General features: G+C 44.3%; 1 protein-coding gene across 6 annotated transcripts in view; it reads right to left on the reverse strand.

Annotated features, from left to right (window-relative positions):
- mor (SWI/SNF- related protein mor) overlaps window positions 1-13,019 on the reverse strand; it is a 77,692-nt gene that overhangs the window by 18,450 nt on the left and 46,223 nt on the right. For all 6 annotated transcript variants that reach the window (XM_055070893.2, XM_050178323.3, XM_050178322.3 and 3 more), the window contains exons 18-22: window positions 11,841-11,963; window positions 7,888-8,061; window positions 4,768-4,865; window positions 4,112-4,381; window positions 3,289-3,423 (exon numbers count right to left, since the gene is read on the reverse strand). In XM_055070893.2, coding sequence (XP_054926868.1) covers window positions 3,289-3,423; window positions 4,112-4,381; window positions 4,768-4,865; window positions 7,888-8,061; window positions 11,841-11,963 — 800 coding nt within the window. The remainder of the gene's footprint in view (window positions 1-3,288; window positions 3,424-4,111; window positions 4,382-4,767; window positions 4,866-7,887; window positions 8,062-11,840; window positions 11,964-13,019) is intronic.

The raw sequence follows: 13,019 nt of genomic DNA on the forward strand, positions 1-13,019 counted from the left end.
GCTTTTTCATGTGTCGTGACGAGGAGATGACAGTGGTAAGATAAGTGCACGATAATAGAGAGGAGCTGTTCACCAAGATCATGCTGCATTTTGACGTGTGCGAGCCGAGCCACATTACGCATGCATAAGTGCGTGGACGCAAGCTTGCATGTGTCCACAAGCACAAGTGTGGTCTGGGCTATAGTGACGAGGCTAGCAGCAATGATGACGTAAAGTGAGCTCAGCATGTTCATATTATATAAATGCTGTTTTCATCTTGTTAACGCTGTCCTCACTTTCTTGATCAGCCTACATTCGAGATAAGATTTGAAAAAATTTTTTCTGGCTTCGGACATTTGGGGGTCGGATTAGAATCCGAGCAGGCCTAGATTCGAGTAAATGCAGTATATGTTGCACAATAATGGCTGTATTTTTTTAAATGTTAGCTTTGCCGCATGGTTTTGAAAGTCAGCTTCTCTGCAAAACATCCATGTTGTGTAGCAAAGCATACATACGCGGTTTTCGCACCATATTTTTAAGGGGAGACGCTCATCGAAACAACTTTTACTTATTGTATTCGACGTTTCAAAATTCAGTCAAGTATAAAGTTTTCTATGCAGCTTTCAGATATGGCACTACCTTTTGTGTAGCCGTTATAGTTTAGAGTCATGTGATGCATAATGGCAAAATATAGTCATCTTTATGGGCACTTTTCTATGTAATTAATTTTCACAAGACGCATGGTGCTGTAGCTTGTTTAGCTCTTTGTAGATCGCAAAGTGCCGATATCTAGCCAAACAGTGTGTAGAACTACTGAAACTATGCACAAAAATTATAACATTCCAACTGATTTATTTTCCCAATTCTCTGAAATATAACCATGTACTTTGCAACTTACTGCTTGGAGATATTGCAATTTCAAGTAGATAATAGCACTGTACCTATTCTCAAGAGTATGTATGCCAAATTTCGTTAGCATAAGACAATTTTAAGTGTACAAGAATAATTTCATGTGATTGTGAAAAAATATTAGAAGTATCCTAATTCTTTATAGTTCCAGTAATTGTACATGCTGTTTGAATAGATATCGGCACTTTGCGGTCTACAAAGAGCTAAAAAATAAGCTACAGCACAAAGTGTGCTGCTAAAATTTATTACACAATAAAGTGCCCACAATATTGCTCTATTTTGCCATTGTGTAAGACTTAACTCGAGAACTAAGCAGCTACACAGAAACTAATGACATATTTGAGATCTGTTTGAAATAAATGCTCTTTAATAGGTGGATTTTCGAATCTCTAGTACAATTACGAAAGAAATGTTCTTTCGAGGAGCGTCTCCCTTTAAGAAAGAAAAAATGCACGTTAGAAATGCGTGAATACCGTAATAAGACATTGTGAGCTACTGTTATTGCTTGAAAATTTTCCTAGGGAAGGCCCGAAATAGTCGTTTTCGATGGGAGATTTCGACATATGTTCAATGCATTCACTGTCCTCTCAGCTCTGCTGAGATGGTGCTGCCACTAAAAGGGTCGCAAATGGGGTCACCATAGGGGCCCCCATTTGCTGATTGGTCTAGTTCAAATTATCCGGCGAAAGTCTTCGGTTGGAATTGAATAAACTGGAGTTGAGTAACAAAAGTCTACAGCATTTGTACACCACCAGGACCAACCTCTTTGTCATTCAAGAACTGTAATCTGCCAATCCAATTTGACTGGACAAATATTTGGACTTTTTGGCAGCTCCCCTTACATCCGAGTTATCAGTCGCTGACTACGTATTTCTTCACACAGACCAATTTTTCAGACACTTCCCTGGCCACCTACAAGTTTGAAAAATTGTTCAACTGTTGCATTCCTCTTTGACAGTCTCTAATGGAGCAGTAGCAAAAAAAAAGGGGGGGGGGGGGGTGACAAAAAGATGAGCAAGTGGCCTTGCATAAATGTAGAACGCAATGATGGAATTACCGTATTTACTCGCATAATGATCGCACTCACGTAATGATCGCACCCCTGAATTTTGTCGTCAAAATTCCTTTTTTTGTGTGTTTTATTTCCCATGTAATGATCGCACCCCGAACTTGCCGCAACGATATGTCGTGTGCCAAATCTAGCTAATAATGATCGCACTATCTGTTGAATGCTACGTAAACGACTCTTCAAGACAAACCAAGCGGTCTACACGCACCAAACATTCTTAAGCAGATGCCCCACTTCATTCCTTTCATCACTTCCCGCACTTCAACGACAAAAAGAAAGCTACAACCAAACTTGCCTTTATTATGTGTAGGCTTTATAATGGTTGTGGTCAACAACAACAGCAACAACAAAAAAAGGCACCTTTTGATTCTTCTCGTCTGCACTCGTGGGCACGCAACAAATCGCGAGCAGCAACGATAGCAGCCACGTTTACACTGATACGTTAGAAGTGAACCCCATTGATATGCCGACGCTTGTAACACAGCTAAGATATTCACCCACTCTTGGCGGAAACGTGCCGTATTAGGATAGTAGTGAAGACAGATGCCGCAGTTCCCGCAGCATGCCCGCCATGTGTTTCTATGTCACTGGCAGCTAAGCGCCATCTGTTTCTGCCCCCTCAAAGTGGACATGGCTACGTTATTGCCGCAAACTTGCTGATATTAACGATATTATTCATTACTGATAAGGAAGAAACTGTTTCAATGCATGTAATGTACTCACGAGAAGAAAGAAAATCGCGTTCAGCGCGTTCGGCTTGCTCCGCAGGCCGCCATTTTTGCTTTGGTGTCCAGCACTACATACAAAGGCAGCCACCTATTTTTTTACCTGTTGTCAATTTTTTTTTTTTGCGAGAAATTTAACCCGTGTAATGATCACACCCCTCAATTTGTGTCAATTTTTTTTAACAAGAAAGTGCGATCAATATGCGAGTAAATACAGTAAGAAGTTTGATAGCAGTGAGAAGGCTGGTGATTACAATGAGCATTATAAGCATTTCAAAATTTAAAACTTGCTTCCAGGTAGTGAACTGATGGTTGCTTTTCTTTGCTGTGACATGTAGTGCTGAAGAGTAGCATGTGATGAATTGCCATTCTCAAGAAATTAAAGTTCTCAGGAAGTACAAAAATTACAGAACTTTGGAGGCTCTGATAAGATTGTCCCAAATTCCGCATCTGAAAGTTTTTATTAAGGACTTCTGTATACCCTCGTCAAAGGCTGCAACCCTTTTTCAAATGCACACAACTACCGAATGACCTGTCAAACATTTGATATACAGTGCAAAATGCATTTGCAAACATTAAAAACACACAATAGAGCAATCCACCAACCGTTTCCCTCTCACGATCCATAATAGCTTCCAGTTCCTCGAAGTGTCGTAGCTTAATCTCCAGCTTCTTCATTTGCGTTTCAACCAGAAGCGCCACAAGGGACTTGATCTTGCGCTCTTCCACAGCTGCCAGGTGCTAAAAGTGACAACCACAAGATGCAACATTTACAGACCTAGTCACAAGCAACAGATGAACTTGCATGCTAAGCACAACAGCACTGCGTACTTGACTGCTCTATACGAAAGAAGTTGCATTATGTGCAAATTATGTGCACTTAAATCTAACTACATCCCTGATTGTCGTAATCAGGATCAGATGAAACCTGCAGCATTTACCACCGCAGAATGTATTTTTTCATTAAAGTCATTGGTATAGTTCATTACAGTTGATACTCAGCATTTCTTGAATTACTTTGCAATAATAATGAACAGGATGCTGGTCCACAGCTAAGTAATTCACCAGTTTGTCCTGCAAAGCACAGAGGAGACATGGCTCTGTTGTCGCTAGCTCAGCATGTAAAACTGCAACATTTTTAATCAGCTTCTGATGAAACCAGTGTGTGATCGTCGCCAACCTATACGAGTTCTGTCACCATCTCGTGATGACAATGACAATGACGCTGACACTCATATCAGGCTGTTGGCAGTGTCGTAAACATGGTTTCAGTTTTCTTTTTTCCTTCTTTTTTTTTTTTTATCTGGCTGTAGAGGGCAGGCAGTTTTCAGAAGTATCGTCTTGGGGGAAAAAAGGTGCACCTTAGAATTGGGTAAATACGGTACATGCACGCTTTCAAACCAAAATGACAAGCAGCACTGCCCCACACCTTTGCCTTGACAGCCGCTGCACCCAGAGCAGCTGCAGCTGCCGTGGAAAGTTGTGCATCTTTGACAAGACGGTCGCGGTCCGTCTCGGGTGCTTTGGGCTCTTCCATGGACTCCTGGTCCGGCGCATCGGGGCTCTCCTTGGAAGGCTCCTCACCAAGCTTGGCTGCTTTCGCTTTGTCCTCGGGTTCCCCTCCTCCGGCGGGCGTGGCCGCAGCACCAGTGCTGCTGGCAGCAGTCGGGGCACCTTCAGCCGAGGCAGAGGAGTTTTCCTGAGACAACAGGTTAATTAAAGTTAAATCAAACACTGGGGTTTTATGCGAAAGAACCACGATACGATTATGAGACACGCTGTAGTGTCCTGCCCCAATCGAACCTGAGACCTCAAGCTCAGCAGTCCAATGCCATAGCCATAGTCATAGCCATAGCCACTGGGCTACCATGAGGGGTGCCTCAAAGCAGTGCTGGTGCAACAAAGGTGCTGTAGCAGATGGCTCTGGAATCATTCTGGATTGGGTGTTTCACTTGGAGCACAGCTCCAAACAAAACATGAAGTGCATTCTAAAGATGGCAATTAAGCACATAAAAAGAATTAACATCATGCTCATGCAAATAGGGTATTTGACCTAGCAGTGCACAAATGACCCTAAAGCCTTACCTCAGAGCTGCTAGGCTTTTCCAGCTTGACCTCAGCTGCAGAGAGCGAGGGCTCTGTTCCTTCCTTGCCTTCTTCTGCCTTTTCTGACTCCTCTCCAGCTGAAAGCCAAACCAAAAAAAGAAGAAAAATGCTTTGTCAGAAAGGCAACAGAAGTCATCCCAACATCAACCAATGACAAAGCAAGCAGAATGCACGGGCGATATCTTGTCGCGAAAATGAACAGCCACCCATGTAGCCTCACACCACAGGCCATTGCCATACCACCTCACACCATACAGCCTCACACCATATAGGCCACCATACAGGCCATGTACAAGAATTAATCAGCCCCAAAATATAACTGCACAGCTGCATGTTCACTGACAACACACAAGCCTCTGCATTGCAGTCATGCATTGGGCAAGTTAATGAAATGGCTAGGTGTTTTAATGGCAAGGTGCATTTGAAAAAGTTAATCTAACAAGGGCCAGGAAAACATTAAAGCTATTTGAATCTGCTTTTACTACGCATCTTCCCTTAGCCCTTTATGATAAATCAAAAAAGATCACACTCACTGTTCCTTTGAACAGTACTATGTGCTGTTTTGTTTAATTGCTGCCACTGTAATCATTCAGCAGGTACAATCACTTTTTCTTTACTTATGACTTGCAAGCTTCTTAATTGACAGGACTTTTCATTGTTAATGGTATTAGTAGTAACAAATAACGTAAATGAGCCTTTTGTTGCGAGCCCACACAACCTTTATATTTCCCTTAGTTTAAGATTCCAAATTTCAATATTCAATTCAATATTCGAAGCCCGATTTCTTTTTTAAAATACAGTTAAACCTCATTATAATGACTTGGTAAAATCACCAATTTGCTTCGTTAAATCAACATTTCATACATTCGAACCCACTTATAATGATGCCAGATGCAGTCGCCGACCGATAAATTGGATACCGATAATCCGGACATGCTCGGTAATTTGGACAGCTTCACGGCACCGCTAATGGCCCCAAAGACTTAATGTGCAAAGATAACCAATATTTCGGACAGCCACCAGCTCTACATTCAATTATCCAAACTCCGTCTGTGGCTGTAGCGTATGGTGACTCTGCCGCCATTATCTGCTCTGGCAACCTCGACGAGACATCAAGTATGGCCTCAGAGATTACACGCTAAACGGTAATCCCTAAGGCCTTGCCTTGGTCATAGCAATGCACCTCAGAGATATAACTGCAAATGTCGATCTTGGAGGCTTTGCACGAATTGTGATGTCACATCAACATCACAATCATCCCATCCATCCATTCCGCCAACACCATGCATGGCCCGGTCTTGATTGTTGAATTCGCATTCCAGACAGTGTTCTGCCATACTGTGCTCGTTTGTTTAGTATGCATTCCATACAGTGCTCTCTTAGCTGCAAGAAGTCTTTCTCATCAACAGTCTGCGTCAAACGGCACCAACAATGCCCTCGCAGTCCGATTCCGAATGAGTTTTGAGTCGAAATGAGCCCTGCTCCCCAAATGAAGAGCCTGAACCACGGTGTAAAAAGAACAGGTGCTCCGACGGAAGCATGCGGCACGTCTCACTAATGTTGGGCAGCCGCTAGGTGGCGCGCGCAACGAGGGGGCTGCAGGGGGCTGGCAGATTATGAGTAAAACGAGAACAAGGTGAAATGTTAAAATGCGATTTATAATTGCTGAGATGCTTTTTTACTTTTTCTAAGCAAAAGCGTATAGTATTTTTCTCAGTGCGGCAGTCATCGTTCATCTTTTGCTGAGTCCACTAGTAACCTAATTTACTTTCGTCACTTCTGCTTCAACAAACCGTCGCTACTGTTTGTCACAATACACAGCATTCCCGCTCATTTCATACGAAGCAGGGTTTTGGAGAGTGTGGCACAGGATTTTTGTTCTTTTCGCGAGAAATTTAACCCGCGTAATGATCGCACACCTGATTTTGCGTCAATTTTTCTGACAAGGAAGTCTGATCATTATGCGAGTAAATACGGTATAAAGTCCAAGTGTGACAAGAACCTATCGCGTCCAGCACACTGTGTGCTTTAGGTGCGAGTTTGCGGGGATAAGACAAGAAAGATGGTGGCTTCACGAGTGCTGCCTTCTCGTGCGAGCAAAGGGACAGAGGGGGAGCGGAGCTCGCTCGCTCGCGGTAATGCCATCAAGCGTGCGTGAGAGGGCGGGTGGGGGCAAGTTGCCGCATGTCTCGGCTGTGGCTGTGGATGGCTGTAAGCGTGGCTGAACGCATGCACAGCCGCGCACCCTGCTTTAGAGGTCATCTGCCGCGTGTGCAAACAGTGGTTGTGTCAAGACAGCGTGGCATCGTGTAAGACGTCTTCGGGCACATTTAGTATTGGAGGTTGCGAGCTTTGGTTATTTGTTGGAGCGAGACGCAGACGAAGCATTCACTCCCTGCTGCCGGCGCTTTTCATGATAGCGTCGTCCCAGTGGGGACGACGTTAGAAGCAACGGGGGGAAAGTGCATGCGAAAGCGTGGCTGGCTTTAATTCGTAGTGATAGCGTAATTCGTACTTTAATTCGTAAGATATCGTCGATGTGGCATGAAACCATATCATTCATCGCCGACTCCCAAATTCATCAAAATGAATTGCTTTCTCTTGCAGATTTGCTTTTCTCAATTGCCAGATAACTTGGATAATTCTGCGGTGCCTTTCTGTGTAAGAAAAATCGACCGGCAACTGTACTTACTTGCATAAAAGGTTGAATTTCAATAGAACGAAATTTCGATATAACAAAGCAAATTGCCAATTTTACCAACTTCGTTATATCGAGGTTTAACTGTATTGAAATCGTGTATAAGAACACTGTTATATTGTGGTTCGAAATACATGGTGTTTATTCTATGGACAATAAGTTAGAAAAGGTAATGTACTTCATTATACTGAAGTCTGTTATATTGAGGTTTACCTGGATAGTGAAAGCCAACAAATTCCAACTGACAAAGTCACTGCTATACATGCCCTTGCAATCCATAGGCCTCCCACAACATTCACTCATACAGTGCAGCAAGCAGCAGCACAAACAGGTAAGGAGGAACTAGAGCTACTAAGCGGCCAGGCTGCAGAGTCAGCCAAACTGCTCATTAGGTTACTCACTAGACTGCTCGGCCGTGCTCTCCTGTGGCTCCTTGTCACCCGTGCCTGCGATGCCTGTCATGCCCAGGCCTGCCTTAGGGTTGAGATTGCCCTCTGCTGCTGCAGTCTCGACATTCTTGATGTGTGCATCCAGAAGAGCCGAGGGAACCTCATCCTTGATCTTGGCAAATTCCTCTGCAGTTTGTCAGGGTAGAAAGAGCGCAGACCCATCAATAGTTCAGTTACAACAAAAAGATCAACAATCAAAGTAATATTAAACTCTATGTAATGCAAACAACATCCAGCATTCAGGCACAGAAAAGGTAAAAAGTAAGTCCCACTCTAGTGGTTACTTCTTTAAACTGACTTACCAAGATCTGAAGTTTTGTAAACATGGGACAGCATTGGTGCCTCCACGGTGCAAATATGTTACGAACTACTATGTTACTACTACTGTTGGTGCTACGAGGAAGTGAGATGCCCTTTTCGTGTAGACCTCAGAGTCAAAGCAACAAGTAGTGCCTGGTAGCGCATCGCCTCTACGATCGCTTGTGAAACTTAGATATACCAGTTATTATAGGCAATTTGAATTGCAGATGAACAATTTGACCCTTCTGTACGCGCATGTGTGTGTGCATACGTAACTAAGCCACTTATTTCTTGGCATGATCAAATGTTAATAACAAATACAATATTCTCAATTCATTACATGTTTGTTTTTGATCGATTTTAACCATACAGCTAGTGTATTACGTTTGGAAAACCAACTGCCAATTTACTTTTAAAGTAATTAGCAAGTTGAACACGCTAAACTAAATTAGACACAATTTCGAAAGGAATTGTTACTGTCAACTTTCATTACAACAGACCCTGACATCCATTTTATCCAAAGTCTGTAATAGAGGAGGCACGCCTCACTTCCGAAACTTTTGTCACCAATGTCTAACAACTTTATTGCAAATGAGAGTGAGTGACGAACGTACAAAGTAAAAAACAAACAAAAAAATTGACAACCATTCCACTCTGTGAAGATGAAATGGCAGCGAAAGCTGACGACAGTCAAAGCTCTCAAACGAAATAGGTGGGTCCGCAATTGATCTACTTTCGGGATGGACCCACTATAGGAAGCATTTAACACCTGCTTTATCTCTGCCACGGGTGGGCCCGGTTATGCATTATCTTCTGGGTTGGCCCACATATGGGGAGTGCTTAATGCCTGCCCCACCTGCGCTGCGGGTGGGCCCAGCACTACACAATCTTCGAGATCGGCCCGCGTATGGGGAGTGCTTAATGCCTGCTTCACCTTTGCCGCGGGTCGGCCCAGCATTGCACTATCTTTGGTATCGGCCCACATATGGGGAGTGCTTAAAGGCCAACTGCAACGAAATTTTTGACAGTGTAAAAAGCCTAGTTTCGGATAGTTTAGACATGCAGTAGCCTCTGTGCAAAATCTAATGCTTGAAATGTAGTTCAATCCGTCACAAAGAGCTAGCGAAAATCTGTTTTTCATACAGAAACTGAAAAAAAAAAAAAAACAATGCCATTATCGCCCAGCTGAAGTGATGTACATTGAAGAGTGTGGAGAACCAGCGCCAGCGCTGTCTGCTTTCCTTTCATGTATTCCGTTCCGGTGTATCAGTGAACAGGTCCTAGTTGAACAGGTGCTAGTCAAAGAGTTCGTATACTTTCTTAGCTGCTTCATGCGCTGTGACAAGGCTGTTGCATGCCCGCGATGTGCTTTTAATGCAAAGTATTCTTAAGAGTCCAGCCAGTTTTCTCTATCTGGCTGTCTGTGTTCAACAGCAGCGCCTCGATGCGTTCTGCCTCTGCTCAAAGAGCGTATTGGGGTGGCCAAGCAAAAGTGTGGTATTGGGGGCGAGCTCCACCACTGGAAAAGCTAGCGCCACCGTTGGCGTGACGTGGCATGAGGGACCACGTGGACAAAGCGGCCGCGTCGGCTTCTTCGGAAGTGCCGAAGCGAGCTGAAAACGAAAGTTTAGAATCCCACCTGCACCGCGGTTCTGTTTAACGTTCACTTAAATCTAAGTACATGGGTGTTTTCGCATTTCGCCCCCATTGAATGCGGCCGCTGTGGCCGGGATTCAATCCCGCGACCTCGTGCTCAGCAGCCCAAGACCATAGCCACTGAGCAACCATGGAGGGTGAGAGAAAGCGTTTTCCAAGCAGACCTTGATGGGTAAGTGACTGTGCTGTTAAACTGCAGCTTCGTCTACAGCAGTTTACATGCTCTGTGTGCGTTGTCTGGTCCGCGCCGCAGTGCACGCTTGCACTCAGAAAGCAGGGACAGGAAAGATATGTTCGGCCTTCCTCTTCTCAGCATTGTGTACTGCACAGACATTGCTCATGCTCGAGTACGTATTCGAGCACCCGACGGCCATGCAACGCGTCGGTGTTCTTGCAACAGCTCAAATCACGAGCGCAACAGGGAGAACGCACCCAAGAGAAATGCCCATCAACTTACAAATGACGAGCGAGCAATGTGCCTGGCTGCCTAGGCGCAATTGAAAGATCAACAGTTGCGTACGATTATTCAATATGCGCCATATCTGCATCGCTACCGCTTTGTTGCTAGGTGCACACGTCGTCTGCATAGGCACTATTTAATAGCTGCTAATAACCAAACTAGGCGATTACCAGCCCTGTGACTTGGCCAAGATTACCTTGAGAGTATAGGCTAGGCATTTATAGTCAATTTAGCCCAAGTGAACTTTTGTGGCAGTTGGCCTTAACGCCTGCTTCACCTTCGCCATGGGTCAGCCTGATATTGCACTATCTTCGGGATCGGCCTACGTACGAAATTCAAGGGTGCATTACAGGTTCCCGAGCCCACAGGGGTACGTGCCATTGAGCTTTGACCGTTTCGGCACTATCACCAGAATCAGCCCACATGATGATTTTTTTCTGTTGATGGACGCCAAAAGAACTATGGAAGGTTAGTCATATACAGCTTTCGAGGGAAAAGTCGCACTTTCGCCCGAAAGGTGAAGCATCGATTGCAATAGCAAATTAAGCAAGATAAGCGTGGCAGCAGCAGCAGCGGGCGAATTGACCTTCGTGCTGTCTCTCGCTTCAATGCGAATTAAACATCGAAAGCACAGCAACACGAAGCTGGCGGCACTGGGTGCACTTTGTCCACATCGCAGATTGCTTTGAAGATGAGGCCCGTGCAGGTGCACACTATGTTCACATCGCAGATCGCTGTCAAGATACGGTGCCTGCGCGGGCGCTCACTTGTCCACATTGCAGATCGCTTTCAAGATACGGTGCCTGCGCGGCTGTGCCGTTAGCAGCAGCCACCGGAGTAGATTCCCCCTCCTTCATTCGACTTTGCGACCCCCCTCCCCCATGCCTCGCACGCAAGACATTGAGCCACGATCGTTGGCTGACCCTCGCAAGTCAGCTGCCAGCCCATGCCGACACAGCAAAAGTCCGTTTTACACGCCCGATTTCGACAAAAATTGCCGTTAATTTCTTCTGCTGTAGCCGTTAGGCCGTTGTAGCGTGGTCCGTTTTAAAAGCGAATTTCGTTACATTCATAAAATAAGCAGACCAAACTAAGGTTGAAATATGGTCCGTTATATCTGAAAGTCTGTTGTACGGAGGTCCATTATAACAAGCATAGACTACTACCCTTGACTTCGAGAAATATTGCTACATGATAATGACATCTGCTTCACTACAAAACATGCTACCAGCACTTTGGCTGTCCTTAAAACAATAAAAGAACAGAACTCCCTCCATCCAAACTGTTTGATGTACATATACTCGCACCACTTGGGTCAGAGCTAGTCACACTAAGCAACCATTTTTGTCCCCTCTCCCTACCCTTGATTTATGATGAATACAGGAATTGGAGGCATACTTTTGGAACTGGTACGATGCACAGAACTGTCATTAACTGCACAACGTCCAAGGCTCAGCTGCAACTCTACTCATGTCAGAAGTGAACGCACCCATTGCTGCCTTGGCTGCCGAAGAGGCCACCCGAGGGTCAACCACTGACGCCAGGAAGGCCACAGTGGACATGATGGGGTTGCCCGCCTTGGAGAAAGGAATCGGCTGGAAAGCCAAGGGTCCTGCAGTGGGATGTAGAATTAGTGCTTTTGCTTTTGTCATAGTTTGGGAAGCCTGCATGCATGCAGAGAAGGTCAAAGACAGACAGTGTTTGTCCTTTTCTGCAACCATTTCTTTCATTATATGTTTCTCAGGTATGACTAAAATATGCTATACCATTACAATAACTGTTGTACAAAGAAAGTTTATTCCTATCCTATCCTATTACAAGCCCAAGCAGCTTACCCTCTCATATCAGTGTCACACTAGCACTTTCGATCACGACTGAGCCTGAATAATGCTTCGACCATGTTTGGCTCCTTTGCTAATGCTCGCAGAATGGTTCCAATCATGATTGAAAATTCAATCCTTATCGGATTCAATCATTAACAAATGTGCCCATGTGGCACCAGTACGAGTTCTGCCATTAATATCACAACCTTAAGTAGCAATCTGGCTTTATGGAGGAGGTCCACATGACGGGGCAAAATCACAGTATTAAAAAAGTCTCCCCAATCAATTTTCTTTAATTATAGTCAGCGAGGAAGACATGTTTACTAAAGTGTAAGCTTCAGGCTTTCACTTCTGGCTGAAGTACACAGCACAAAAAAGCGTAAGAACATGACAAATTGCTCTCATTTTTATTCCTAAGCTACAGATGCAAAACATGAGACTGCCCCACTTGAATCTAGACAAATCTTGCATCAATTAGAAGCACAGCCAAGCCTGAGCAAGCATATCAAAGCAGAACAAGAAGCAAAACAGCTTGACACAATGGCAATTTCATTAATTAACATGTGCTGCTCTAAAGGCGAAACAAGACCACTGCTTATCTGTTAAAATTTTCTACAACTGCAACAAAACCAAAACATCAAGGGTACTTGTGTACATCAATGGTATCCTTGCCTTACTAGGCAAACTACAAAAATTCAAGATGCATAGCCACAATTGTAAAGCGATTGTAATGTATACCCAATTGTATGTAATATCCATGCAAATTCCACAGTTTAACAGATAAAGAAAATTCACCAACAAACGATACTCCCTAATGCGAAAGTTGAGCACAGCTCTGCACGTGT

This window comes from Dermacentor andersoni, chromosome 5 (genome assembly GCF_023375885.2).
Source record: "Dermacentor andersoni chromosome 5, qqDerAnde1_hic_scaffold, whole genome shotgun sequence".
Lineage (NCBI taxonomy): Eukaryota > Metazoa > Arthropoda > Arachnida > Ixodida > Ixodidae > Dermacentor > Dermacentor andersoni.